At 54.8% G+C, this 26,447-nt stretch overlaps 2 protein-coding genes across 2 annotated transcripts; both read left to right on the top strand.

The window, feature by feature from the left end:
* The first annotated feature begins 902 nt into the window (after positions 1–902).
* ZMYND19 (zinc finger MYND-type containing 19) lies at positions 903–9,424 on the top strand. The gene is made up of 6 exons (XM_057548526.1): positions 903–1,179; positions 2,544–2,603; positions 3,295–3,401; positions 4,003–4,143; positions 8,548–8,728; positions 8,938–9,424. The coding sequence occupies exons 1-6, from the start codon at positions 1,129–1,131 to the stop codon at positions 9,079–9,081; spliced, it is 684 nt and encodes a 227-aa protein (XP_057404509.1). The 5' UTR covers positions 903–1,128; the 3' UTR covers positions 9,082–9,424.
* A 2,856-nt stretch (positions 9,425–12,280) lies between these two features.
* DPH7 (diphthamide biosynthesis 7) lies at positions 12,281–25,556 on the top strand. Its single transcript, XM_057548525.1, is given in 10 exon segments — positions 12,281–12,752; positions 13,502–13,635; positions 14,181–14,268; positions 15,701–15,795; positions 16,148–16,347; positions 18,835–18,904; positions 19,024–19,089; positions 19,322–19,494; positions 25,024–25,301; positions 25,304–25,556. Coding segments are annotated over 9 exon segments (1,143 nt in total). The 5' UTR covers positions 12,281–12,752; positions 13,502–13,627; the 3' UTR covers positions 25,469–25,556.
* Positions 25,557–26,447: the final 891 nt, after the last annotated feature.

Genomic DNA, 26,447 nt, shown 5'->3' with positions numbered 1-26,447 from the left:
CCGCCAAAGTCCTCAGCCCTTGGAGTTCCTGTTCAGGAAGGACCTGGCCCAGGCTGTTCAGCGCACCGGCTCGAAGCCCAGGGAAGCCTGGTGTAGCCCGAGGATGGGCTATAGCGGCGGTCCCCAACCTTTTTGGCACCAGGGACCAGTTTCGTGGAAGACAGTTTTTCCACAGACCGAGGGCGGGCGGGGGGCGTGTTCAGGCGGTAATGCGAGCGATAGGGAGCGGCAGATGAAGCTTCGCTCTCTCGCCCACTGCTCACCTCCTGCTGTGCACCCAGGCCGCGGACTGGTACCGGTCCACAGACTGGGGGTTGGGGACCCCTGGGCTACAGGGTCCTGATCCGGGCCCCTGTGTGGAGGTGGCCAGGGAGAAGGAGGGCGGGCCTGTCGGCAATGGACCCAGACCCTACGCCACAGTGGCCCCTGGGCTCCGGGTCCCTGTCCCCACTCCGGCCTCCTGCCCGCTGTCCGAGGACGGGGGACGGTTTACGGGCAGCCGCAGCCAGTCCCGCAGGGACCCCGACCTGCAGAGCCCGGACGGCCCGGGGCGCGGAGCCAGGCCGCCCTCCTCGAGGGGCGGGGGCCGGGTCGGGGTCGCGGGGGCGAAGGCGGGGGCCGGGTCGGTGTCGGGGTAGGGGGTCGGGGCCGGGAGCCTATAGGTCAGCCTCCAGCACAAAGCTTCCCGCGAAACTGACGTCGCGCGGGGCGGCCGCGCAGGCACCGCCCCCGACCGCGCCCCTCCCCCGCGCTGGCCCAGGTCCTCAGCGCGCCGGCGCACTCGCCCTCCTGCCATTGGCTGCGTCGTGGCGGCGCGCGCCGGCCGGCGCACTGCGCGCCCCACCATTGGCCGGGCGGCGGCGCGCGGGGGTGTGTCCGCGTCGCGCTCCGCCCCTGGCCCCGCTCGCTGAGGTGCGCGCGGCGGTGGCGGCGGCGGCGCGTGGCAGGTCCGGCGGGCGCCAGGAGGCGGTGGCCCGACCCCGGCCCAGCCTCGTCCCGCCCGCCCGCCCGCCCGGCCCCGATCCTGACCCCGACTCATCCGACTGGCCCGCCCGGCTCGCCGTGGCCCCGCCCCGGCCCCGGCACCTCCTGAGGGAGAGGCGCCGCCGGCCGAGCGCAGGCCCGGCCATGACCGACTTCAAATTGGGCATCGTGCGGCTCGGCCGGGTGGCCGGGAAGGTGAGCGGCGCGGGGCTGGGGCTAAGGTCGGGCCGGGGGAGTGGGGCGCTGGGCCGGCGGCCGGGCCGGCGCTGGGAGTAGGGGGCTGGGGTGCGAGGCAGGGGGCCGGACCGGAGCTGGGGGTGGCGGGCGGGGTCTGGGATTCGGAGTCGTGGGTGCGAGGCTGGGGGTCGGGGGCGCGGGGCTGGGGGCTGGATCGGGGGCCCGACCCGGGCGGGGGCACGGGCAAGGACCGGGCGGTTTGCGGGCGGCGGGCCGGCGGCCTGGCTCCCGGGGCAGCCCTCCTCCGGTTGCGGCCCGGGGCTCCGACCGTGCGCCGTGGCCGGGGGAGCAGGGGGCTGTGGCTGCGCCTGCGGCCGCGGGGAGCGCAGGCCCTTCCGAGGAGGCGCGCTCGCTCCTCACCGAGACCTGCGTGTGCGCGCCGCCGGTGCCTGCCGGTCCGTAGTGAGCTTCGGGCAGGGTTCGTGCTGCCAGCGGCGGCCCCGTCTGGCTGAGCCTCAGTGGGCCTCGCCAGAGCAGGGCCTCCCTCTGCTTCTCTCCCTTACCTGGCCCCGCCCTCCGCGTGTTCGAGGCTGGGGCTTCCTGGCACCTGTGGGCATTGAGGCTTGGCTGTTTCCAGGAGCCGGCCGGCCGTGCAGCTGCACCAGCCACGGACCTTACCCTGGATGGGAACCCTGTTCCCATCACCAGCGGCGGAAGCTTCTGGTGGGAGAGAGGAGCAGAGGCAGTCAGATGAAGGTAAAACCGATTCAGATGCTAGAAAAAAGCTTTCCAAGCGAGAATGACACTGGTCCGTTTTGGGGACCGTTTCCTGCCCTTCTTGCAAGGGGACGTGGCTTTCTAACTAGGGAAGGGTGGGCTCCCCATCAGCTCTGAGGTCCCTTCTAACTCAGTGACTGATTGCACTAATGTCATCCCTTAAAACTTTTATTTGGAACATTTTAGACAAAGAGGTAGGAAGGACGATTCAGTGAGCATCTGTGTGAGGACCGCCTGGCTTAATAAATAAAATAAATGTTAACTGAAACCTGGATATTCTGCCTCAATCCCGGCCCCCTCCCTCTACTCCAGTGACGTCATACTCTTGGACTAGGTTTATCCGCACATTAAAATGCACAGCTTAGTACCTGGCCAGTCCTGTGGCACTTCTTTTGGTTCTTCACGAGCAGATGGGAAGTGAAGCCTGATGCCGCGACTCTGCGCGGTCGTGAGCGGGGAAGGACCAGGCTTTGGCACCTCTACCTGCTTTCAGGATAGACGGCCCCTCGCCTGCTGACCTCGCTTAGTCTCAAGGGGCCGCTCCTGCTTATTATCGGTACCTCGTACTGATTCCAAATGTAACATCTTGAAACGTTAATTTCCAGACCAAGTACACATTGATAGATGAGCAGGACATCCCGCTGGTGGAGGGCTACTCCTTTGAGGTAAGGACGCCGTTCCTTTGCTGGCATGCCCTTAGTCATGCCCGGGAGGGTCACAAGGGGTGGGCTTTCTTCCCTGTGATGCGAGGGCAAGGCCTGGTTCGCGAGCCTCTCAAGCTGTCTGTCACTGCCCCGTGGAGCCCTGTACCGCCTCTGCGATGCTGGTCTTCCCCCACTTCCGCCTGGTTGTAGGCTCTTCCTGAAAAGGAGACATTGTGTCATGTTTGTGATTGAGTTCAGTTGGACAAGCTTCTGTGCCTTGGGAGACTCTCCAGGGCTGCCCCCCGTCTCTGGCCCTCTGCTGTTCCTACCTGACGAAGCTGTCCGGGCTCCAGTCCTCCCCCTCCCACTCCTCCTTCCACAAGTCTGTGGACCCGCTCTTACCTCAGATGTCACCCTTTTACACTTACTTGGTCTAGGGCTTGTCTTTTTTTTACTGGGTGGGGGCTTTTTTTTTTTAAGGGTAGGAAGATTTATTTCTCTGTGTCCACAATGTTTTGCAAAGAGTGCTTTGTGACCGTGTCTTGCCTCCACAAGAGGAGAGTGCTTCTTGGTGCCACGTGTCTGGGAGACTCTGGAGACCCCCAGGGTCCCAGGAATAGGCCTGGGATTGTCCCTCTGGCTTGTTTTTTAATATGGAATGTTGTTGATAATCAGAGGCTTTTTAACAGAGCTTTTTCTTGTTTCTTCTCAGGCCCGGATGGAAGTAGACGCAGATGGAAATGGTGCTAAGATATTTGCATACGCCTTTGACAAGAACCGAGGAAGGGGGTCGGGAAGGCTCCTTCATGAGCTGCTGTGGTGGGTGTTCCAAGCTGCTTGTTTCCCCTGTCGGGTTTGCGCAAGCCCTGAGGTGCACGGGGCTCGTGGAGCCAGCAGACCCCTTGTTGACAGACGGTGCCTTCCCTGGGTCTCCCAGTTAATTCTGTGTCATTGTCACTGTCCCGGAGGGGTGGCTGCTTTGCGACCTGTGGCACTGGCAGGGCAGCCAGAGAGTCTGCAGGCTGAGCGCCCTTTCTGCTCGATGTGTTTGGGACGCAGCCTCCTCTGGGGGTGGGTGGGGTCTGGCCCCTCCTCCGGGTTGGGGAAGGACCTTCCTCTCTTCTGTGTGAACCGCGAGGTTCCGAAGTACTTGGGACCACGCAAGTGGGGTGTTCTCCAGGCTGTGTGTGAGATGGTTTCGGGTTCCCTCCTTGGCTTCCTGCAGCCTAGCTCTTAAATCCAGGGGCTGGGCTGTCCACGTGGCCTGTCCTGTTTGGGCCACAGACTCACTTACCTGGGCTCCTCTCTGCAGCCTTGCTCCTGATGGGTCCCGTCGGTGTGAGAAGGGACCAGTTCAGGGCACACGGCTGAGGCGTTCAGGAGGGTTGGGAGCCCATCTGGAACACTGTCTGTTTCCTAGGGAGCGGCACAGGGGGGGCATCGCCCCCGGGTTTCAGGTGGTGCACCTCAACGCTGTCACTGTGGACAATCGCCTGGACAACCTGCAGCTGGTGCCGCGGGGCTGGCGGCCCAGAGCCGAGGAGACCTCCAGCAAGCAGAGGTGGGTCTTGCTGGGGCCCGGTGATGTGGCTGAGATGCCCCTGAGGGCGGCCCCTCCGAGCTCACGGCCGAGAGGGGCCCGCGTCTACTCTGTGCGCTGAGGCTTCTGTGGGTTTGGTGACCTTGGCTGTTTTCCCTCAAGGTGCGGGGGTCCTCTTTTTCTTCACTGGGGGAGGAAACCGCTTGGATGCTTACCTTTCTGGGCTGGTCTTCTGAATTGGCTCTCGCGGGGAGAGGGGTTACGTGGGCCGGTCCCCTGTAGGTGGGCAGGACGCCCTTGAGATGTAGGAGCCGTCTCCATCTCAGGGGTGCCCCTGTGCACACAGATGGGTCTTGCTGTCATGCTCTTTTGTAAACAGCTGGTCTGGTCAGTGGTTTAAAGGAAGCAGGACAGTGTTGTTCGGGGGTTGGCCGCTCGGCCTCCGCCTTTCCTTGGTCCTGAGGACTTGGGCGGAGGGGATGCTCCGAGGGCAGTTCCCATGGCCCCAGGAACAAGCCCCTCTGTGACTTCACGGAGCCCTTAGGAAGAGCTGGGGGACCCGCAGGATGGGAGCCAAAATGAGGCAGGGTGTCCCTGGCCACGTGTGCATCATTTAGGGGCTCCCTAGGGCTTCTGTGCATCTCCTCGGGCCCCTGGGCAGCTTTTCCTGACTTTGGCGGTACAGATGCTGACTTCCCCTACAGGCAGAAGTCGGTGAGGTCGGTGCGGGGGTGTCAGTGTTTCTTAGGATGGAGACTGGGTGGAACCTTTGCAGTGGTCACCGCTGGGGTCTCGGTGGAGCCCCATGCACTGGAGGTAGGAAATGGCGGGATTGCCCGGCCAGCTGGGCTTGCTGGTGGGGGATGGTCCCCAGGTGTAAGAAGGCCACATCCAATCCGATGCTGCTGCAGCTCTGGAGGAGTGTCCATAACTCTACGAGGGGAGGGGGTGGGTCTCCAGGCGTTGGGGGTCTCTGCTCTGTTGTTAGAGGCTGATCCTCTTGTGATAGCTGGGTTAGGATTTTCATCTTCCTGGAGGTTATGTGAGTCTAGACTTTTGGTTGCAAGTGACAGAAACTAAGCCCAACTTGGCTGAAGCAAAGATAGGACCCTTAATGGCTCCCCTGCTGAGATGTGGAAAGCCACAAAGCTACCTCCAGGTCTCAGGAGCGGCTGCCAGGGCTGCACACCCGCTTTCCTCAGCAGCGTCTGGCGGCGTGGGGGAGTCAGCTTGTTTTGAGTCACTTCTGTCTCCGTGCTGTGGGCAGGAGGGTTCTTTCATCAACAGAAGGAAGCTTGTGTCATCAGGACAAGTGTAAGGGCGGCTGAGCGGAACACCAGCCTCCGTGGATTTCCCCCAAGTTGTCCAGCACTCACATGGGTTCAGGGCAGGCCTGGGCTCACCCTCCCTGGCTCCATGCAGGTCTGCTGCTGCCCATCGCAGACGCTGGAGGGACACTGCCCACCGTGTCACCCAGCGATGGGTCTGTCTTTCTGGGATCTCAGCATTTGTCCATCTGAGCACCATGTATTGTTGTGAGATGAGGTGACCACAGTTAAGAAGACCTGTTTGGAAAAGGGTCTGTTACACCCAGGGCTGCCCCACCGGTGGTCTCCCCCAGGCCATGGCCCAGCTGCCCCATTCTCCTTCAGACCACTCTCAGGAGGCCCAGGACCACCCCAGGGACCTCTCCCTGCTGGTCGTCCCAGGAGCAGACGGGCTGGGGTTGGCCTTAGTTTGCAGGCCTGGGGTCAGCCCGTCAGCAGTCCTCCACCTGTTGGGGCAGAGCCAGCCCAAGGGTGGCCTGAACTCCCCGCTGGCCCGGTGTCACGTGTCCTTCCATCTCACTCAGTGGCCTCCGCACGGCGGCTCTTCGTAGGAATCACCCCATATGTGAGGCGGGCGGTTCGGCAGCACAGCTCCTGCCAGGCGTGTACCTTCTGCTCTGCTTTCCTGGCGTCACTTCAGTGGGGCCATGAGGGTGGCCCAGCCGCGTGGAAGGTGCTCTTTGCAAAGGTGCATTTTCCTCCCTTTCTGCCTTCAAAAGCCAGCTGGGACTGAAACTCACCTCTGTCTTCCAGGACTTCATTGGAGGGCTCAGAAAGTAGCCAGTTTTCTCCCACATCCTGACTTTCACCCTTTTCTTCTTTAAAAAAATCTTTAAAAAAAAAAAAAATCTTTTTATTGTGGCAAAATACAGATAACATTTATTGTTTTAACTTTTAAGTGCATGGTTCCGTAGCATTAAGCAAATTCAGATTGTCGTGTATCACCCTGCCATTGTCTCCAGAACTCTCACCTTCCCAAACCGAAGCTCTGTCCCCATTAAACACTAATTCCCCACCCATCTCCTCCGCCAGCCCCTGGTACCTACTGTTCTGTGAATTGACAAGTCCTTGGACCTTATCTGAGTGGATTAATATGGCATTTGTCTTTTTGTGTCTGGCTTATTTCACTTCGCCTCATTTATGTCTTTGAGGCTCATCCATGTCATAGCATGTGTCAGAATTTCCTTCGTTTTTAAGGTTCAGTAATACCCCATTGCGTGTGTGTGTGTGTGTGTGTGTGTGTGTGTGTGTGTGTGGCACATTTGGTTTATCCATCATCCATCAGTGGGCACTTGGGTTGCCTCCACCCCTTGTCTGTCGTCAATGATGCTGCTGTGAACGCAGTTGTACAAAGAGCTCTTCGAGTCCCTGCTTTTGATTCTTCAGAGTGTGTACCCCGAAGTGGAATTGCAGGGTCATAGGATAATTCTGGTTACTTTTTGAGGAAGCTCCACACCGTTGTCCAAAGCATCTGCGCCATTTTACCTTCCCCCCAGCAGTGCACAGAGGTCCCAGTGTCTCCATACCTTCACCAACACTTGTTTTCTGTTTGTTTGATAGTAGCCATCCCAGGAGTGTGAGGTGGTCTCATTGCGGTTTTGAGTTGCATTTTCCTGATGATCAGTGATGTTAAGCATCTTTTCATGTGCTTTTTGGCCATTTGTATGTCTTCTTTGGAGAAATATCTATTCAGATGCTTTACCCATTTTTAAATTGGGTTGTTTGTTTTTTTGGTTGACTTGTAGAGTTCTTTATATATTCTGGGTACAAATCCCTTATCAGATATATGGTTTGCAAATATTTTCTACCATTCTATAGGTTGCCTTTTCATTCTATTGATTGTCTCTTTTTTTTTTAAAAGTTTTTATTTATTTATTTATTTAGGCTGCATTGGGTCTTCGTTGCTGTGCGCAGGCTTTCTCTAGTTGCGGTGAGCGGGGGCTACTCTTTATTGCTGTGCACGGGCTTCTCACTGTGGTGGCTTCTCTTGTTGCAGAGCATGGGCTCTAGGTGTGTGGGCTTCAGTAGTTGCAGCATGTGGGCTCAGTAGTTGTGGCTCTCGGGCTCTAGAGCGCAGGCTCAGTAGTTGTGGCGCACGGGCTTAGTTGCTCCGCGGCACGTGGGATCTTCCCGGACCAGGGCTCGAACCCGTGTCCCCTGCATTGGCAGGCGGATTCTTAACCACTGCACCACCAGGGAAGTCCCTGATTGTCTCTTTTGATGCACAAAATAATTGAATTTTCATGGAGTCCAATCTGCCTATTTCTTCTCTTGTTACTGTGCCTTTGGTGTCATATCCAGGATTATTGCCAAATCCGATGTTGTGAAGCTTTTGTCCTATGTTTTCTCTGAGAGTTTTATTGTTTGGGGTCTTACATTTAGGTCCTTGATCCATTTTGAGTTAAGTTTTGTCTGTCACTTTAGAAGAGGGTGACCCTTCCCTTTTTCTTTTTTTTTTTTGGAAGTATAGTTGGTTTACAGTGCTGTGCCAGACCCTTCCCTTTTTTATCCAAGTCCCTCCCGGCCCGGCCCCAGAGCGGGTGGGTGCGTGGAAGGGGCTGGTCCACCCATCCGTTTACTCTCGGAGTGCGGGAGGTGCCTCCTTTGGGGGCCAGCCCCAGGGCGGGCCTGTGCTCACCCCACCGCCTGTGCCTCTTGTGGGGCAGGTGCGGGCACTTACAAGCTTCTGGCCCTGTCCAGCAAGAGAAGTGTTCAGGGGGGTGTAGAGCAGCTCACAGCAATCGGGCAGGCAGACCAACCAGGGGCAGATGTGGGCGCCTCTGGGGCCGCGAGCACGTGATCTCCATGCCTGTCTTGTGTGCAGCCGTCCCAGGCGTTGGGGAGATTGACGAGCAAGGCAGACAAAGCCCTGCCCTGTGCCTTTTAGTGGGAAGATGAAACAGGCTACATTCTGGATGTTACGGAGAGGTGAGCCCAGGCAGTGGGATGGGCCAAAGGAGAGTCAAGCTGCAAAACTGGGGGCGGGGCAGCCTGAGAAGAGGAAGCAGCTGGTCCACCCTGGGGTCACTCATCGTCACCTCCATACCTTGACCGTTCCTGGCCAAGGCATCCTGAAGCGCCTGCTTCTCTCTTTAAGGGAGCAAAGCTTATACTGGCTGGCGATTCAGCAGCTGCCCACGGACCCCATAGAGGAACAGTTCCCCGTCCTGAACGTGACCCGGTACTACAACGCCAACGGGGACGTGGTGGAGGAGGAGGAGACGTCCTGCACCTACTACGAGTGCCATTACCCGCCCTGCACGATGATCGAGAAGCAGGTGCGCGGTGGGGGAGCCGGGCCGGAGGCTCGACCCTGCGGAGCCCCGCGCCTCCCCTAGGACTGCCCTCTGGCGGCTTCTCCCCTGCGGTGGCCGTTCCTTTGTCACTGCATGACCGGGGCCCAGACCCTCCGGCCTCGGCGCACGGGTGGCCAGGTCCTCGCAGGTCTGCCGTGTGACCGGAGCGCCGCTCTTCTGTGTCCTTTCAGCTCCGGGAGTTCAACATCTGCGGGCGCTGCCAGGTGGCGCGCTACTGCGGCTCCCAGTGCCAGCAGAAGGACTGGCCAGCCCACAAGAAGCACTGCCGGGAGAAGAGGCGCCCCTTGCAGCACGAGCTTGAGCCGGAGCGATGACCGGCCGGTCAAGTGGCTTCTCATCTCCCCGGGCTGCGGGCGCGGCTGGCGGCTGGACCGGGGCCACCAGGGGGGCTGCACCTGCCCCTGCCCCTGCTCCGCCACCGGAGGCCCCCCCGCACGCCGCGGAGCAGAGACAGCTGGGAGGCCCCCCGGGACGCTTCTCATTATTTATATGTTAATATGTTTGTAAACTCATGTACAGTTTTTTTGGGGGGGGAGGCAGCGGGAGGGTTAGAAAGTACAAATAGGGTCATTTGCTGTAACACTCACTTTCCGGGCGGCTGAGCCGAGGAGGGCGGCCCGCCCGGGCTGGGGCAAAGTAAAGGGTGGGACCGCCCGGCGTCCTGGCTGCTGTCTGCTCTCCGCCTCGGCCGGCATCCGTGGTGTGGGTGTGGGTGCGGGTGCGGGTGCGCAGGCTGCCCTCCCCACCCCCAGGCTGCGTGGGAGCGTGAGGGAGACCCAGACCTGTCCTTGTCCTGTGGCAAGAGCTGCTGAGGGTGGTTAGTTGCTTGGCCCCTGTTCTCGGCCCCTTTGAACTCATGCACTGGGCACCTGGGAGCTCGGGGCGGGGCGGGGGGCTTCTCCCAGCAGGACTGCTGAGGTCCACCTGCGACTTGGGGCAGCCCAAGGGGTGAGAACTGCTTTCCTGTGCTCCTTCTGGGAGCCACAGATCTCAGGGCTGGGCAGCGTCTTGTACACCTGGCCAAGCCACCTGGGGGCCACGAGCTGGGTGGTGTGGCTGGGAACTTGCTGGTCTCCAGGGAGAGTGAAGGCTGGCGTCTGTCTTGGGTCATCCCTGGCCCCACGTTGGTCCTGCAGGCTCCTGCCATGCCCTCCTTTCTGCAGCGTTTCTGCAATCTCCCAGGACGCCCTGTGTGTGCTCTGCTTCCCTGGCTGGGGCTAGCCCCTTTGTGGCCTTTGGTCTGTGAACTGAGCTGAGCTTTCCGTAGCTTCTTTTGCAGAACTTGGAGGCCTCCTGGGCAGTGCGTCCTGGAGAACAGGACTGGGGAAATGGGTGATAGCAACATGCGGGGAGCAGGCGGAAAGGCTCAGTTCCAACCCCGAGGGAGGGGTTTTCTGCAGGTGAAGGGACTCCACGTGCCCACACGGGTTTTTGCTGAGAAGACCTTGCTACCGTGCAGGTCAGCTGTGGTGCCTCTTCCAGGTTGGGGTTTTTTGCTCCAGGTTCCCCGAGACCCCAGGTTGAGCAGCAGTGGGGGCTCAGAAAGCTGTCAGAGAAGAGGCTGTGTGGTCCTGAGAGACTGTCCTACCGACCACAGCTGGCCCGAGCCCTCGGGACGTTCCCAGGGCCGGGATAACTCGCAATTCAGAGGCCAGCTCTGGCCAGGCCCATGGGGGTGGGGAATCCGGTGTAGACCAGCGTGTTGAGGTTTGGGTAGTCTTCCAGGCATGGGGCCCTGAGTGTGCTCAGTCTGCTTTTAAAAACAGGCTCCTGGGATGAGGAGGCCCTGGGCTACAGGCTGTGTGTCTTGCCTGTGTCCTTTGGGGAGTGGCCAGGTCGGCTCTCCAGCCTGTTTACGTTCCCTGACCAGGACTGTCCTGTGGTCAGCTGTTCCTCGGAAAATTACATTGAAAGGGAAGTGCCAGAGTGTCGGCTGACCCATAGGATGCCTCGCTGGGTCCTGATCCCGGGTGCTTGCTGCTGTGGCTCATGGCTCATCTGGAATAGCCTTGACCTGGGGATCGCTGTCCAACGTGGCTGCAGGAGCTGGTGCTGTAGCTGGTGGCTGTCCCCTCCTCATGGTGCTGTGTCTTGTGCTACTTGTTAGAGACTCTGAGTCTGGGCTGGAGCTAAGAGGGTGGAGGCCATGGGGGCCTAGGGTTTGCTCATATCAAGGCTCCTGGAGTGGATGCCCTCGTGAAGCTGCCAGTGTTTTTATTCCCCTTTGCTTCCCTTGTTCTTTATTTGATACCCAGCCCCTGGTTTCTTTTCTCTTCTGAAGGCCCCGAACCTCTTGATTTTTGTAGCCACACATCTGAGAGCGTCTGCAAGTTCAACATTCATTCATGGTTAAAACGTGGGCCATGTTTCTTACCTGTTTGGAGCGAGGTGTAGGGGGCTGCTTGGCCTGACTGCCTTTTGTACCAGATCAAATCAAGATGTGTGGCTCAGCCATTTCAGCGTGTCCTGTTGCTTCCTGACCAACCTTTTCTGCTTCTCTGCTTCAGCTGCCGTCTGAGCTGCTGACTGGTATCTGTATTTCTAGCGATAGAAACCACTTTAAAAACCACAGGCTAACTACCCAGGTATCCATGTGGATTTCAGTCTTGTCCCATTTCCTGGAGCTGCCATGACAAATTATCTCAATCTGGTGGCTGAAAACAATGTATGGTCTAGGTCCTAGAAGCCAGAATTCTCAAATCAAGGTGTGGGCAGGGCCATGCTCCCTCTGAAGGCTCTAGGGAAGGTTTGTTCCAGGCTCTCCCAGCTTCCAGCAGCCTCAGGCAGTGCTTGCCTCTTAGAGACCTACCAGTCTTTACATTGTCTTCCATTGGTGTCTAACAGACCACATCTCCCCTTCCTAAGGATGCCAGTCATATTGGATTAGGGCCACCCTAATGACCTCATTTTAACTGGAGTACCTCTGTAAAGACACTGTTTCCAAAGGTCACATTCTGTGGTACTGGAAATAAGACTTCAACATATATTTTTTGGGGACACAATTCAATCCTTAACAATATCAGACAATTGCCTTCCCCAAACCTGTTCTGTAGAGTTCACTGACTTTATTGAATGCTGTCGGCACATACTTGGTTTACCAAATCAGATCGTGGCTGTGCTGGGTGTCCTCCCCTTCATTCTAAATCTAACTGGCGCACAGACCCCTGCCCCTGGGGTTCAGACGCTGGCTCTTCTCCATGCCCTCTGTCCACCTTCCCGTCCACCACCTGTGCTCGGGGCCCTGTGGCCGACCCTGTCTCCTTTCTCTGCTGTCCTGGCAGCCAGATGTGCGCCCACCGATGCGCCGCGCTTACTGCCCTATGGGCAGCTCCTTGGGGTGGTCATGACCAGGGAGAGGGAGGGCAGCCCAGGCCCAGCCCTTTTGGGTCAGACCCTGAACTCTGCTCCCTGGACGCCCAGGCCCCTTGCACACCCCACCTCCATGCCCTGCTTTCCTCTGCTCCCCCTTCAGAGCCCAGCTCGCCCGTGACTCTGTGCTGGACGCCTGGCTGTCCCCTCCCAGGCCCGCGTCTCGCCGCCACGGCAGTGGGCGCGCCGTGCCGTGGCACGTGGGTCCAGTCGAGGTCCCCCGGCCGGCAGGGGGCGTGAGACCTCGGCCTCACGCTGGCGTCCACGGGGGCCGGAAGTCCCTCCCCGGAAGGCGTCATGGGGACGACGGCGGAAGTGGGAGAAGTACCGCCCCTTGGGCTGTGCACTTTCTTGGCGCCGCGGGCGCGGGGACCCTGCTGTCAGCCTGGCTTCCTCACTTCTCCGCCGCCCGCTGTCCGCCACCCCGGTCGCCGCCGCGTCCTTCTCCGAATGCTGGGCGGCCGGCAGTCGCGTCCGGCTGTTGCAGGCGGTGGACACGGAGCACACCGTGGACTCGGTGGAGTGGTGCCCGCTGGAGGGCTGCAGGCACTTGCTGGCGTGCGGCACCTACCAGCTGCGGAAGCCGGAGGACCAGCCCGCCGACCCGGAGAGCAAGGTGCGCGGGGCCATCCTGGCCTAGGGAGGTCTTCACCGTAGGTTTGCAGGTCTGCGATCTCAGGTGGCATTTCCCGAGCACCTAAAGCCCCAGACTCGAACTCCTCTCTCAAGAATGGCGAGAAAAGGCTCGTGAGAGGCAGAGCCGACCACAGGCTTTGAGACCTCTGTGATCTGCTGCGGGGGAGGCTGAAAGGGAAAAGTCTTGTGTGGAGTCGTTCAGGAGGTGTGGATGCGACCTTGGCCTTGTGGCCAGAATGTAGGTTAGAGACAGGGCATCCTGAAAGCGGGATGTCGTCTCTCTGCAGGCGTCGTCAAGGTTATGGATGAAGTCTAGAGCAAAAAGAAAATGGGATTTCATAGGAGCTGTACGTAATCTCTTGAAGGCATGTAGCTATGCGGATCCAAACCAGGACACTTTTAAGAGTGAAAAATGGCACCGGAGCAACAAGCCTAAGCCAGGACTCTCCCAGGCAAACTGTGCCCTGTGGGGACCCTAACTGTAGCTCCTCCCTATTGGCCCACTTAGAAGGAGCATCCCATCCTGGGCCCAGCAGGGTTTATCCACCTACTCATTAATCACATACAAGAGAAGAGACGTTTCTCCAGCTCGGAAAATCATCGGTGCTGCTTCCAGGCAGAGGTCCGGAGTCTTGGCAAACCTCTTCTTTCCCTCAGTTCCTTTTCCCATCCCTTGGGTTCCTCAGTATTTATTAAGGTAATCAGAGAACACATTTGCATTTTTTGTAGAGTGGACTGGATGTTGATGAGCCTCAAATTCGTTTTGGTCGTCTCTACCTGTATAGTTTCAATGAGGACAGCTCTTCTTGCCCCCTGGTTGAGGTCCAAAGAAGAGATACTTCGGCAATCCTGGACATGAAATGGTACAAGTTTGATAACCGTTCTCCTTGTTTGGAATTTGTCATGAGTACCTAATTGTTTAGTCAGAGGAGCCTGATGCCTGACAGCATTCAACAGGATGGGGAAGTGTCTGAAGTTTGGGTTCATTTCTTCACTGTGCTGTCCTGCCTGCCTGTTGGCACTTGGAGGATGCTGTAGACTCGGGGCTCGTTTCCCTTTTCAGTTTCCAAGCCCTACAGGTACTGTCAGTCTGGGAAGTGAGGCTAGTTTTCTGCTTCCTAAGCTGGGTGATCTTGTTGGAACAGAACTGTAAGCTCCAACCTGGTTTTGGAGCTGAAGTAAATACATCTATTTATTTATGGCCGTGCTGCGCGGCTTGTTGGATCTTAGTTCCCCGAACAGGGATCGAACCTGGGCCCTCGGCAGTGAAAGCGCAGAGTTCTAAGCACTGGACCGCCAGGGACTTCCCTGGAGCTGAAATGCAAACAATGAGTTACTGGGGCGCATAGCGTTCGCCTGCACTCTGCCACATCCTGTGTTGTGACCGGCATGTGCGTTCTCTCCTCAGGTGCCACATCGCGGTGGCCGGCCGTGCGCTCTTGGGAGTGGCGGAGGCTGCTGGGTCCATAGAGCTACTCCGCTTGGTGCGATCCGAGGTGAGTGACTGGGGCAGGCTTAGTGGAGGGTGGAAGGAACCTGGATGGAGGGGGTTTGGGAGGGAGGCTGTGCTGATACAAACATTTTTCTAGGACAGTGTCAGTTCGACGGTGAACTTTACCATAAAACATTCTAAGGTAGCACACGGTCAATTTTGAGTTATTGGGTTCTGTATCTAACTCCAAGGGGAGGACACCTTGTGTGTCATCAGCAGAGGGGCTTTCACTGGACCTGAAAGTCCTGTAAGGAAAGCCTGGGCCAGCATCTTGGGTTGATGATGTTGGGGCTGAGAAGAGCAGCGCATTTACTGGGTGAAAGTGGCGTTTCTCATTGATAATTAGGAGAGCACGTGATTCCTACGTGTATTTTCCCAAGCATCTGACAGTGATCCTGTACCGTGCATTTGTAAAATGACCACATGTTGGGGGAGGGAGGGGACAGGGAAGGCATATAGTGGGTTGAAGGAAACAGCCCACAAGACCGTGCCCTGTCTGTGGGGGGACCCACTCTAATGTAGGTGCTGCAAGTGGGATTGGAGCAGAGGTCCAGCTGGCCTTGGATTCACAGCACCTGAGGGCTTGTATAGCAAGGTCCTTGCTTCAGGCCAGCTGAGAGCAGCAGCCCTGTCTTAGGAAAGAGGGAAGAAATATCTGGGGAGGATATCTAGAACCAGAGCTGGAGGCAGGAACAGGTAAACCCAAGAGAGGATGCAGCTGCTGGAACCCTGTTGATGGAGCTGAGCGCTGTCTAGGTTGCTTAGGTAGTAAAACTTGGACCTCAGAAAAGAGAAACAGCATTTTAATGGCTAGCTGTGGCTTCTGAAAGAGAATCAGAGGAAAGTTCTCCTTGTCTCTGTCCCTGGAGGCAGTGGGGAACCCGCACCAGCGGTGCTCCCTGGAGCCTGCAGTAGTCTCCAGGAGGGCTTGGACAGCGACGGGTCTGAGAACCAGAGACCTGCTTCCCCTGGGGTCACATGTGTGGGAAAGTCCTCCTTCAGGTGTGAGCGCTTCTGGAGGGCCTGGGCTGTCTGTAGTGTCCTCAGGTTCTTTTTTTTTTTTTTTAATTTATTTTTTCGCTGCATTGGGTCTTCGTTGCTGCGAGCGCACTTCTCGTTGTGGTGGCTTGTCTTTGTTGCAGAGCACGGGCTCTAGGTGCGCAGGCTCAGTAGTTGTGGCGCACGGGCTTAGTTGCTCCACGGCACATGGGATCTTCCCGAACCAGGGCTCGAACCCGTGTCCCTTGCATTGGCAGGTGGATTCTTAACCACTGTGCCACCAGGGAAGTCCCTGTCCTCAGGTTCTGCTGTGAGTGAGTGACTGACACACTTTGTTCGCCGAGTAGATGAGGAAAGCATGGCATACCCAAGCCAGGGGAATAGTCTTCTCAGGGTTCCGGGGCTGTTCCCCTTTGATGGCGTTCTTTTCTCTCCAGCAGAACTCTTACACACTACAGCCGTTCTCCCGCTTTGCCCTGGAAAAGCAGTGTCTGGCCTTGTCCTTGGACTGGTCCACTGGGAAAGCCGGAAGGTGAGGGCCAGCGGTGACGGGCCCGTCTTTCCTCTGAGGGTCCCTTCCTATTTTCATGCAAGAGAGAAGGAAAGCCACCTCGTGCTAGCCTTGACTGTGGCTCCCCAAGCCTGGGCGTGTCACTGCCAGTCCTCATCTGAGAAGAGTGGTTTCATCAGGAGAAGCTGACCCTGGTTTATTTTGACAAGCTACTGGTAGCTTTGGTCTCTGCCCAGGCAAGCCTCTTAAGAGGCGTGTCCCCGTACCAGGTCCTGGAGAGCCTCTCTGTGATGGGTCTTGGGGGCATAAAGGGTCACTGGTTGGGAGCCAGAAGAGGCGGTTGAGTTTGGGTCAGTGGATATATTTCAGCCAGATTTCCCCACTGCTTCCCTGTGTCTAGGGCCGGTGACCAGCCCTTGAAGATCATTAGCAGCGACTCCAGCGGGCAGCTCCATCTCCTGCAGGCGTACCAGGCAGGGCCAGGAATGCAGGCCGTGGGCACGTGGCAGGCCCATCACTTTGAGGCCTGGGCTGCTGCTTTCGATTACTGGCAGACGGAAGTCGTGTATTCAGGTTGGTACTCCTCCGCTGGGCGCCCGTCTCTGAAGACTTGCTGAGGAGGCACGGGCCAAGGGCGTCATTCTGGCCATGTTGGGATCTCAAAGACCTTTTCGGAGAGTCTGTTTTCTGGGGCAGAAGCTGTAGTTGGTGTTCACTTAGCTGCTCCTCGGAGAGTGAAGTGCAGTTTGCTGCAGGCACTGCAGGGTCTTGGGTGGCCGTGCCTCCGGTGTTGGAGCAGCCCCCTTGGGAGCCGCTGCCCCCCGCCATTGCTCTGAGTGTTGGATGCTTCTTCTCACGCTCGGAAATCCAGTGGGAACTCCTTGCTTTCCGCCTGGTGCTTTGGGTCCAGTATTGACTTGTCATGCATTTCAGGTTTGTCTGTTCCCTTTTGGAGTAGTTTATCTTCCTGGGGAAAGGGAAGCGTGAGGGAGAGAGAGGGCTGACTTCCTGGTATTGAGAGTGGTGTGTATGGAGCGAGGTGCTGCCGTGGGAACGGGGTAGTTCGGGTCAGCTCCTTTCACGCGCACGGCAGGCCGGGGCACGGGTCTCTGAGAGAAGACAGAAGAGGAGCTGCCGAATTTGCAGAGGCAAGAAGCCGTCTGCGCCCGTATCCCTTTCTGCGTCCAGTTGCTGGTAGTGTTCTGAGCTCCAGGGCGAGACGGGGAGGCCAGGGCTGCAGGGCTGTTCTGCTGGCCTGTCAGGGTGCTGCACGATCTCCCTGGGCCCCCAGAAGCCCCTGCTGAGGGACAGCGGGTGCCCAGTCCAGGGCGCACATCGGCCTCGTCTTGGCCTCTCTGCGGTGTTCGCGTGCCCGACCCCTCGCTCCCGCACGTTCTTTTCCCTGGGTCATCAACGCCATGCCGTCTGGACTTGCCCCTTCTTCCTCTGGCTCCTCTCCCTTCTGCTTTTGGGCTCCTTTCCCTCTGACCACAGTGTTCGCCGTCCTCTGACCTCTGTCTGGATCCTCCTCTCGCTCCGCATTGCTGCTCTCCTGACTCACTTACTGTGTGTCTTCCACAAACACTGTGTTTCGGTGGTTTAACCAGACCTTGTTTCCTGAGCGTTTCTGCGTTGTCTCGCCAGCACCGCAGCGCTCGTGCAGGGCTGCTCCCAGCGCCTCACTCCGTGGGGCTCCGGCTGAGCCCCATGCGCCCCGTGCTGCCCTGCCACACACCCGCGCCTCCCTGATGTCCCGGCCCCGGGACAGGGTCTGCTCACCCAAATCACACATGTCTGTCCGCTCGCCGCAACTAGAGAAAGCCTGCACACAGCAACGAAGACCCAACGCAGCCAAAAAATAATAATAATAAATAAATTTTAAAAATAAATTAAAAAGAAAACTTAAGAGGATCCCTTCAGCTAATATGTTGAGTGTAGACTGCAAGGGGGTGAGGGTATAGGCTGGAGGCCTGCCGTGCAGGTGAGGTATGAGAATGACTCAGGCTAAGGTGGGAGCCGTGGAGAGGAGGAGAAGTAGGAAGACTGCTTTGTGTGAAGGTCAGTCAGTAGGATTTCGTGGTGGAACAAATGTGGAGTGTGAGAGAAAGAGGAGAGACTGGTGTGTAAAGAAGCCACACCAGTTCTCTTCACAGATTTGCCACAGAACGGCAGCTTGTGTTTGAGGCTCACACGCAGGCTTAGTGCCCGGATGGACCGACTCTGTGATCCGCTTTGTCACAGACCACGTTCATCCCCCGTCCATCGTGTCTGATACGGGGATCTGTGGTGTGCTCAGTAAGTACCTGTGGGTGGCTGAGTTGGGGGGTGGATGGATGGCTTATGGATGGTGGATGGATGGATGGGTGAATGGATGGATGGATGGGTGGGTGGGTGGTAGATGATGGACGGATGGAGTTTCAGGCTGACGTGGTTGTCTTTTTGCTCCTTTTTGTCCTCTCTGTAGGTCTTCCTCTTCAGTGTTTCTTCCCTTCCCCTGAGATACCATGACATTCTATCTTGATGTTGCTTTTCTTCAAAGACTGGTTGTGGGTCAGGGCACCAGCTCCCTTGTTCTTTCTATCCTTTCAGTTTCCCCCAAACAAGCACAGGGCTCTTTTACTGTAAGGTTACAAAGGGCATTTCTCTTTAAAACACATGGCAGTGTGTCAGAGGTTCCAGAACCGTACAAAGCCTCCCCGTCTGCTGCCTCCTGCACGCAGGTCTGTTCAGAGCCCTTCGACGGGGCCGCTCTGGTTCCTGGCATCAGGAGCCCGAAGGGTTGAGTCTTGTGTGACCTGGTCATTCTGCCCCCATAAAAGGTCTGCCCTTTTCCTACGGGAGTGTAGCCTCTGTCTTTCCCTTCTTCCCTGCAGGTGTCTGAAGACACGGTTACAGCACAGGGGTGACTGTTTCTGGGGCTCCCCTGCCTGTGGCAGCCTGAAACCCGAGAAAAGCCACCCATGGGAATTTCCTCACAGACATAAACCCACTCCCCGAGAAACGGCCAGGTCCTGTTGTCATTACCCTTCCTCATCAGTGGGTGTTTCTGTTTCCGTGCAGGTGGGGACGATGGCCTTCTGAAAGGCTGGGACACCAGGACCCCTGGCACACCCGTGTTCACAAGCAGGAGGTAAGTCACCGAGGGGCCAGTGCTCGGCGTGGGGGGCCAGCCCTCCGTGCCCCGCCGTGGCCTTCCGCGGGAGGAGCGGGGCTGCCGGGCGCTTGCTCAGGCTCACCCTTCGCTCTCAGACACTCCATGGGCGTGTGCAGCATCCAGAGTAGCCCCCATTGCGAGAACATCTTGGCCACGGGAAGGTGAGTCCCCTAGGGTCCGTGCACATGGGTTCCTCCTGCACCGTCGCTTCCTTTCCTCCTGTTGACCACTGTGGTGCTTGACTGGGCCGACTCTCCCCCCAGAGTGCGGGCGTCGGGTTTTGGGGAAGCAGCCGTGTCCTGGAGGGGAAGTGGGCTGGGTCTTCCGGGAGGTGACCCCTGCTGCCCCGGGGCCTGGCTTTCCTGCACGCCCTCCGCGGTCGATGGGTTTTAGCTACGACGAGCACGTTCTTCTCTGGGACACTCGGAGCGTGAAGCAGCCGTTGGCGGACGTGCCCATGCAGGGCGGGGTGTGGAGGCTCAAGTGGCACCCTTTCCACCACCACCTGCTCCTGGCAGCGTGTATGCATGGTGGCTTTACGATCTTCGACTGCCAAAAGGCAATAGGTGAGTGGGGGGCCTGGGGCGGGGGCTCCACCAAGCTCTTCCTGCACCCTCCACACGTTCCCAGGGTCGCCCCCTAGGCCTTGCCATGATTTGTAACTCTGCCGACTTCAGAATCTCAGTTTCAAGCACGCTGCTCTCCAACCGTGGTTCTTCCCTGACCATCTCAATTATTTCGGTACCTTCTGCATTCAGCAGTCTGCTGGCCCTATTGGGACCTCTCCTCCAGAGGTGTTAACCACTGGTCGCTTGCATAACCATTCTTGTCCCAACTTTTGCCAAGTCTTCCTGCTTGTGGACGGTGTAGGCTCCATGGCCTTATGTTCCAGACATCGTTAAACTCTTCCCCTTGCTCCTCCCTCATACCCTCTGGGCAGAATCCAGCACTGGTAAACCCCAGTCTGCTTATGCCTGAGCCACAGAACGTGGCTGGAGGGAAACAGCCACCCTGTGTGATCTCACTTCAAGTTTATGCTACTGTGGGTCCCTTGCCAGGCCAACCTTGACCTTTCTGTAGCCAGTGATTCTTCACTGTCAGGACTGTTCCACGTTTTCTTTTCTTAAACCCCCACCCCCTGCTCTCCCCGCCTCATGCATCCCTCGTGATCTCCCGTCCCCCTCCTCTGTACAAACAAGGGATCATAGGCACCTCCCATGGTGGTTCCAAGGTCAGTCTCCTCCCCGTACTGGCTGTTCTCAAGGGCTTCGTCTTCTGAATCTTCGGTCCTCCGTCTACTGCATCATTTCTGTTTACCACGTGAATGTGCTCTGATAGTTCTCGCTGTAAAACAATTAGCAAGCTTTCTTCTTTTTTAGCATAGGATTTACAGCGATCAGTTGCCCTCCAAGCTCTGCTTTCACTGCATCCCATAAGTTGCTTTTTTGCTTGTTTGTTTTTGTTTTTTATTTATATTTTTATTTTTGGCTGCATTGGGTCTTTGTTGCTGCGTGCGGGCTTTCTCTAGTTGCGGCAAGCGGGGGCTACTCTTCATTGCGGTGTGCAGGCTTCTCATTGCGGTGGCTTCTCTTTGTTGCGGAGCACAGGCTCTAGGCATGCAGGCTTCAGTAGTTGCAGCACGTGGGCTCAGTATTTGTGGCACGTGGGCCCTAGGGTGCATGGGCTCAGTAGTTGTGGTGCACGGGCTCAAGAGCACAGGCTCAGTAGTTGTGGCACATGGGCTTAGCTGCTCCATGGCATGTGGGATCTTCCCGGACCAGGGCTCGCACCTGTGTCCCCTGCACTGGCAGACTGGATTCCCAACCACTGCGCCACCAGGGAAGCCCTATTCGTGACCTTGATAGGGTCCCTGCTGGTTCCCACTTGGTTTGATGATATATAAGGACTAATGTGTGTGCTTAGTATTCATCAATCCATGTTTTCATGAGTATTTTTTAAAATCAGGAATTGTTGATTTTTTTGTCGAATACTTTTATAATATCCATTGAACTGTATTATTTTTCTCCTTAGATATATTAATATGGTAAATTTTGTTTATGGATTTCCTAATATGGAATATATTCCTGGAGTAAATCCCACTTGGTTATGGTTTTGTTTTGTTTTAGTTGTCAAAAAGTTTTTTTGAGGTATAGTTGATTTACAGTATTATGTTTTAGGTATACAATATACTGGTTAACAGTTTTTAAAGGTTATATTCTGTTTATAGTTATTATAAAATATTGGTTATAGTCCCTGTGCTATACAATATATCCTTTTCTTGTTTTTGTTTTTGTTTTTGGCCATGGCATGTGGGATCTTAGTTCCTCATCAGGGATCGAACCCATGCCCCCTGCAGTGGAAGCGCAGAGTCCTACCCACTGGACTGCCGGGGAAGTCCCTGTACAATATACCTTGTAGTGTATTTATTTTATACATACTAGTTTGTACCTTTTAATCCCCTGCCTCTATCTTGCCCCTCCCCCTTCCCTCCCCTTACTGGTAACCACTAGTTTGTTCTCTACATCTGTTTCTTTTTTGTTATATTCACTAGTTGTTTTATAGTTTAGATTCTACATATAAGTGATATCATATAGTATTTGTCTTTCTTTGTCTTATTTCGCTAAGCATAATACCTTTCAGGTTCATCCATGTTGCAGATGGCAAAATTTCATTCTTTTCTATGGCTGAGTAATATTCCACTGTATATATACACCACATCTTATTTATCCATTCATTTGTTGATGGACTCTTAAGTTGCTTCCATATCTTGGCAATTGTAAATAATGCTGCTGTGAACATTGGGGTGCATATATCTTTTTGAATTTTTTCATTTTCTTCGGATATGTACCCAGCAGTGGAATTGCCAGATCATACAGTAGTTAGTTCTATTTTCAGTTTTTTGAGGAACCTCCATACTGTTTTCCACAGTGGCTGCACCAATTTACATTCCCACCAACAGTGTAGGAGGGTTCCCTTTTCTCCACATCCTCACTAACATTTGTTATTTGTGGTCTTTTTGATGATGGCCATTTAGACAGGTGTGAGGTTATATCTCGTTGTGGTTTTTATTTGCGTTTCTCTGATGGTTGACCATGTTGAGCGTCTTTTCATGTGCCTTTCCGCCATCTGTGTGTCTTTGGAAGGTATGTTATTTTTTTTTAGCGTGGTATTGGACTCTGGTAATACTTTATTTGGGACTTTCATTTATGTTCAAAGGAGACACAAACTTTCTTTTGTGCTATTTAGCAGCATTATGTTTGGTTCATGTGAGAATCAAAACCAAAAGTGTGAAAATTTTTCTTCATTTTCTCTTGAAAAATTTATATGCCGTTTGGATTATCTTTTCATTCAAGATTTGGTAAAAAAAAAAAAATCTCCTGTGAGACTATCTGGGCCTGATATATTTTTGAATGATGGTTCCGTGTTAACTTTCTCTATATTTTTCTATGGAAGTTGGTTTGTTTATGCTTTATGTCTCTACTGGGGTCAATTTTGTTTTCCTTTTTCTTTCTTCTTTTTTTTTTTGGCCACGCCAGGCGGCATGCGGGATCCTCCACGCCCCCTGCAGTGGAAGTGTGAAGTCTTAACAACTGGACCACCAGGGAAGGCCTGGGGTCAATTTTGGTGAATCGTATTTTCCTAGGCAGCTATTCATTTCATCTACATTTTGAAATTTATTTGCCCAAAGATGTGTAAAGTCACTTTGATATAAAAAAAAAAAATTTTTTCTCTGTTATTTCCCTTTTATCATGTTTTACTTTGTATACTTACGCAAGTATACAATATTTTTTATGTCTTTTTCCTTAATTAGGTTAGTTAGTAGCGTGTATATTTCATTTCTTTTAAAGAAGCAGGGTTTTAATTTTTTATTATAGGCATGTGGTTTCTGTTCTCCACCTCAGCAACCTCTCCTTTTATCTTTGTTGTTTCTCTCCATGTGCCTCCTTTGTTTTTTTCTAGCATTTTGAGTTGGGAATACAATGCACTTATCTTTATTACTTTGTATTAAGTGTTTTTATGTCTGAATTTTTCTCTGATTTAAGCACACTTTTAGGTTCTGATATGTAGTGATTTCATTTTCATTTTTATGAAGAAATTCTATGATTTGAGTTTGTATTTCCCCTTTTACCCAAGTGTGGTTTAGTAGAAGGTTCTAAAATTTCTAGGTGGAAGCAATTTTTCGTATTTTGACCACATTATTAATTTTGTTTTATTGCGTTGTGATCAGTGTTGCTTGTCCTGTTTCTACTTTATGGAACTTTGCGACTTCTTGTTGCCCAGCGTGGTTGTTCAGTTCATGCTGCACATGCACCTGAGTAGTGGATGTGCTGTTACTGGGTGGTGGGAAGGCTGCTGTGTCCACCTGGGCCGCGAGCGGGTGCTGCCACTGGTTGGATGTACGGCTACAATGCGCCTTTATTGTCCCAGTGACCCCCGCCTCCCGGTACCCCAGCGTGCACCCCATGGAGCGGGGAGGGCTCCTGGGAGCTTCCTTCGGCGGTGGTGCCAGGGCGCCTCTCTGCTCTCAGGGGAAGCTTGGTGTCCAGCTCCTCTCTGGAGCCGCCTCTGCTCAGGCAAAGCCCCGGGTTACGGAGGAGGATCTCCAGGGCCCTGGTTGTATCCTTGGTGTGTTTCCTGATGCCAGCTGCAGCCGTTCCGCATCACTGCTTTTTCTGGTCGTGGTTCAGATTCTGATCACAGTTCAGAGTGCAGTGGCATTGAGCCCTGCACTTGGGAGGTGGCAGCGGCATCCAGGCTAACTGAAGACTGAATGGCCGGCCACTGGGCCTGCCGGCTGGTGACAGTTTTCTAAGCCCGCATCCCCAGCTCACTGGCCACTCGTTTTCTGAGGCTGCTCTTGCCAGCCTCGGCCTTGCCCTGGACCCTTGACCACCTCAGGTTTGGTGACACCTCATTTCTTTTTCTGGTCGCATATTACTTTCACACTTTCTCAGCTGTGTTCTGTCCAGAATAAGGCCAGGCCTTTGCCCATCCGGCCCTCCGTCTTCAGAGTTGCCATAGCAACTCACCATAAGGAAAGCTGCTCACGCTTCAACTCTTCAGTGAGTTACTCCCTTTCCAACTCAAGTCCAAACTCTCTAATGCAGCACGCTGAGCTCTGCATGACAGGACCCTTCTGACGTGTCGCCAGTTCCTAATGACACCTCAGCCACGTCCACTCATGTGTGGTTCTTCACACACGCCAGGGTCTTTCCACCTCTGTGCTTTACACGTGCTGTTCCCTTCATTTCTCATACACCCCTTTCCCTCCATTTGGGTCACTCGTTTTTCCTTTGCTTTTAAGTCTTAACGAGAAGCTTCTGCCCAGTCCTAAGGGTTCAGGTTCGGGTTAGGGTTAGGGTTAGCTCTGTAGGGTTAGGGTTAGGGTTTAGGGTTAGGGTTAGCTCTGTAGGGTTAGGGTACAGGTTAGGGTTAGTGTTAGCTCTGTAGGGTTAGGGTACAGGTTAGGGTTAGTGTTAGCTCTGTAGGGTTAGGGTACAGGTTAGGGTTAGTGTAGGGTTAGGGTACAGGTTAGGGTTAGGGTACAGGTTAGGGTTAGTGTAGGGTTAGGGTACAGGTTAGGGTACAGGTTAGGGTTAGTGTAGGGTTAGGGTACAGGTTAGGGTTAGTGTAGGGTTAGGGTACAGGTTAGGGTTAGTGTAGGGTTAGGGTACAGGTTAGGGTTAGTGTAGGGTTAGGGTACAGGTTAGGGTTAGTGTAGGGTTAGGGTACAGGTTAGGGTATGGGTTAGGGTTAGCTTTGTAGGGTTAGGGTTAGCTCTGTAGGGTTGTGGTACAGGGTAGGGTTAGGGTACGGGTTAGGTTATGGGTACGGGTTAGGGTACGGGTTAGGGTACGTGTTAGGGTTAGCTCTGTAGTGCAGGCTGACTCCTCTCTCAGGAACACAGAGTACATTCCCTGCAGGATAATGGTCTGTGCTTCTCTGCCTGTCTGTCCGCATATTGACAGTCCTCTGCGTGACACACAGTGGTTGCTCTTGGCACACTGTTTCACTTCGAGGGTGGGCAGGGCCATGGGTGGGGCTGATGAGATCAACCTTGGGTAAGTTTCCCGTGTCCTCCTGTCTCTCTCCAGAGGAGAATCAGGAAGTGCTCCCAGTCACTCTGTCCTACACCTTGCCCAACTCGCTGGTGTATGGAGTCGACTGGTCCTGGCTGTACTTCCGCCGCTTGCCGCAGACCCATCCGTCATTCTGCTTGGGGTCCTCTCCTGGCAGCGACCCAGGAGGCAAAACAGCAGACCCAGTCTGTTCCCTGAAGGATGCGGCCCAGTCACCAGCACCCTGTTTTGAGCGTTTAGCTGATGCTGATGGAGCGGGTGGTGCCAGACACCAGAGTGGAGGCAAGCTGAAGACCCCTCTCCAGCCCTTTGCAGAGGACAAGGCCGGCTGCGTGCCTCAGGGGTCCAGATCTGTGAGCGTGGCCACTCTCTGGAGGCAGCTGACTCTGACGTCAGCCTTGTGGCCACTTGCTCCTTTCATGATCATGTTCTTCACCTCTGGAAGTGGGAGAACAGCTGAGCTAGGGCAGTTACTTGGTTTGACATCATAAAGACCATTTCCACCAATAAAACCAAGAGTATGTCTTTATCTTTTCTGAGAATGAAGTGTCCTCAGACCATCTCACTGAGATTCTGGTTGCATGCAGTTTTTCTGTATAGGGCTCAGTGCATCTTATGGAATCTCCAGGTAGGCAGTCAGAAAAGCTGCTGGCCTCTTAAATAAAGCTTATCTGCTGGGGCCCTTCAAAATGGTGATTCGGTGGCAGCAGGGGGCAGGGTGTGAGTGGGGCATGGTTCCCAGCTCCGTCTTGTCAGTTTCCTGCGTTTCTGACTTTCAGTTCTTCATACTTATTTAAGCAACTATTTATATTAACTAAAAGGAGTGGCTTTTTTTTTTAAGCTACTTTAAAACACCAGTAGTTTTATATGAACATTAAAAAAGCTCATGTCATGGCACCAGAAGTGCTTGTATAGCCTCCTGTGCAGATAAGCAAAAAGAAGTGTATACACGTTCTGAGTTGCTTTAGCATGTCATGAACTTGAAATATGTTGTCATATGCTGAATTAGTGATACTTCCTCACTGTGGCTTCAGTAAACCAAGTAGCTTCCAAACCTGGACACGGTTTAACTCCAGGAGCATAACTGGGTTTGTGACTGATCTGACTCCCATAGATCAGTTCCTCCTTGCCGCTCTGGAAGGAGCAGATGTTGAAGTATAGGCCACTGTGGAATCTGTCAACTCCTCAGCATCCACTAATAAATACAATAGATAGGTGTTCTGAGTCAGAAAACACAAACCTCTATCCTTTGCTTTCTTATTGTCTGATGGTACAACACCGTGTGCCAGTACAGGTCAGAATGTGTTAATGTTGAACCTTCCTCCAGAGTTTATTTTGGGATATTTCACTTAAGGGTCAGTTAAATATGAAACAATTAGAATGAGGGATTATGCACTGAAACAGGAAAACACAAGGAGGAAGGAGACTATAGATTACCA

Source organism: Balaenoptera acutorostrata, chromosome 6 (assembly GCF_949987535.1).
Source record: "Balaenoptera acutorostrata chromosome 6, mBalAcu1.1, whole genome shotgun sequence".
NCBI lineage: Eukaryota > Metazoa > Chordata > Mammalia > Artiodactyla > Balaenopteridae > Balaenoptera > Balaenoptera acutorostrata.
The sequence above is the reverse complement of the archived record's forward strand: the minus strand, read 5'-3'. Positions and strand labels throughout refer to the sequence as shown.

Bases quoted from the DNA above. Each gene is read 5' to 3' on its own strand.
- ZMYND19 (XM_057548526.1), top strand. From the start codon at position 1,129: ATGACCGACTTCAAATTGGGCATCGTGCGGCTCGGCCGGGTGGCCGGG. The intron at 1,180-2,543 runs GTGAGCGGCGCG...GTTAATTTCCAG, and splicing joins TCGGCCGGGTGGCCGGGAAG to ACCAAGTACACATTGATAGA. The intron at 3,402-4,002 runs GTGGGTGTTCCA...TCTGTTTCCTAG, and splicing joins CTCCTTCATGAGCTGCTGTG to GGAGCGGCACAGGGGGGGCA.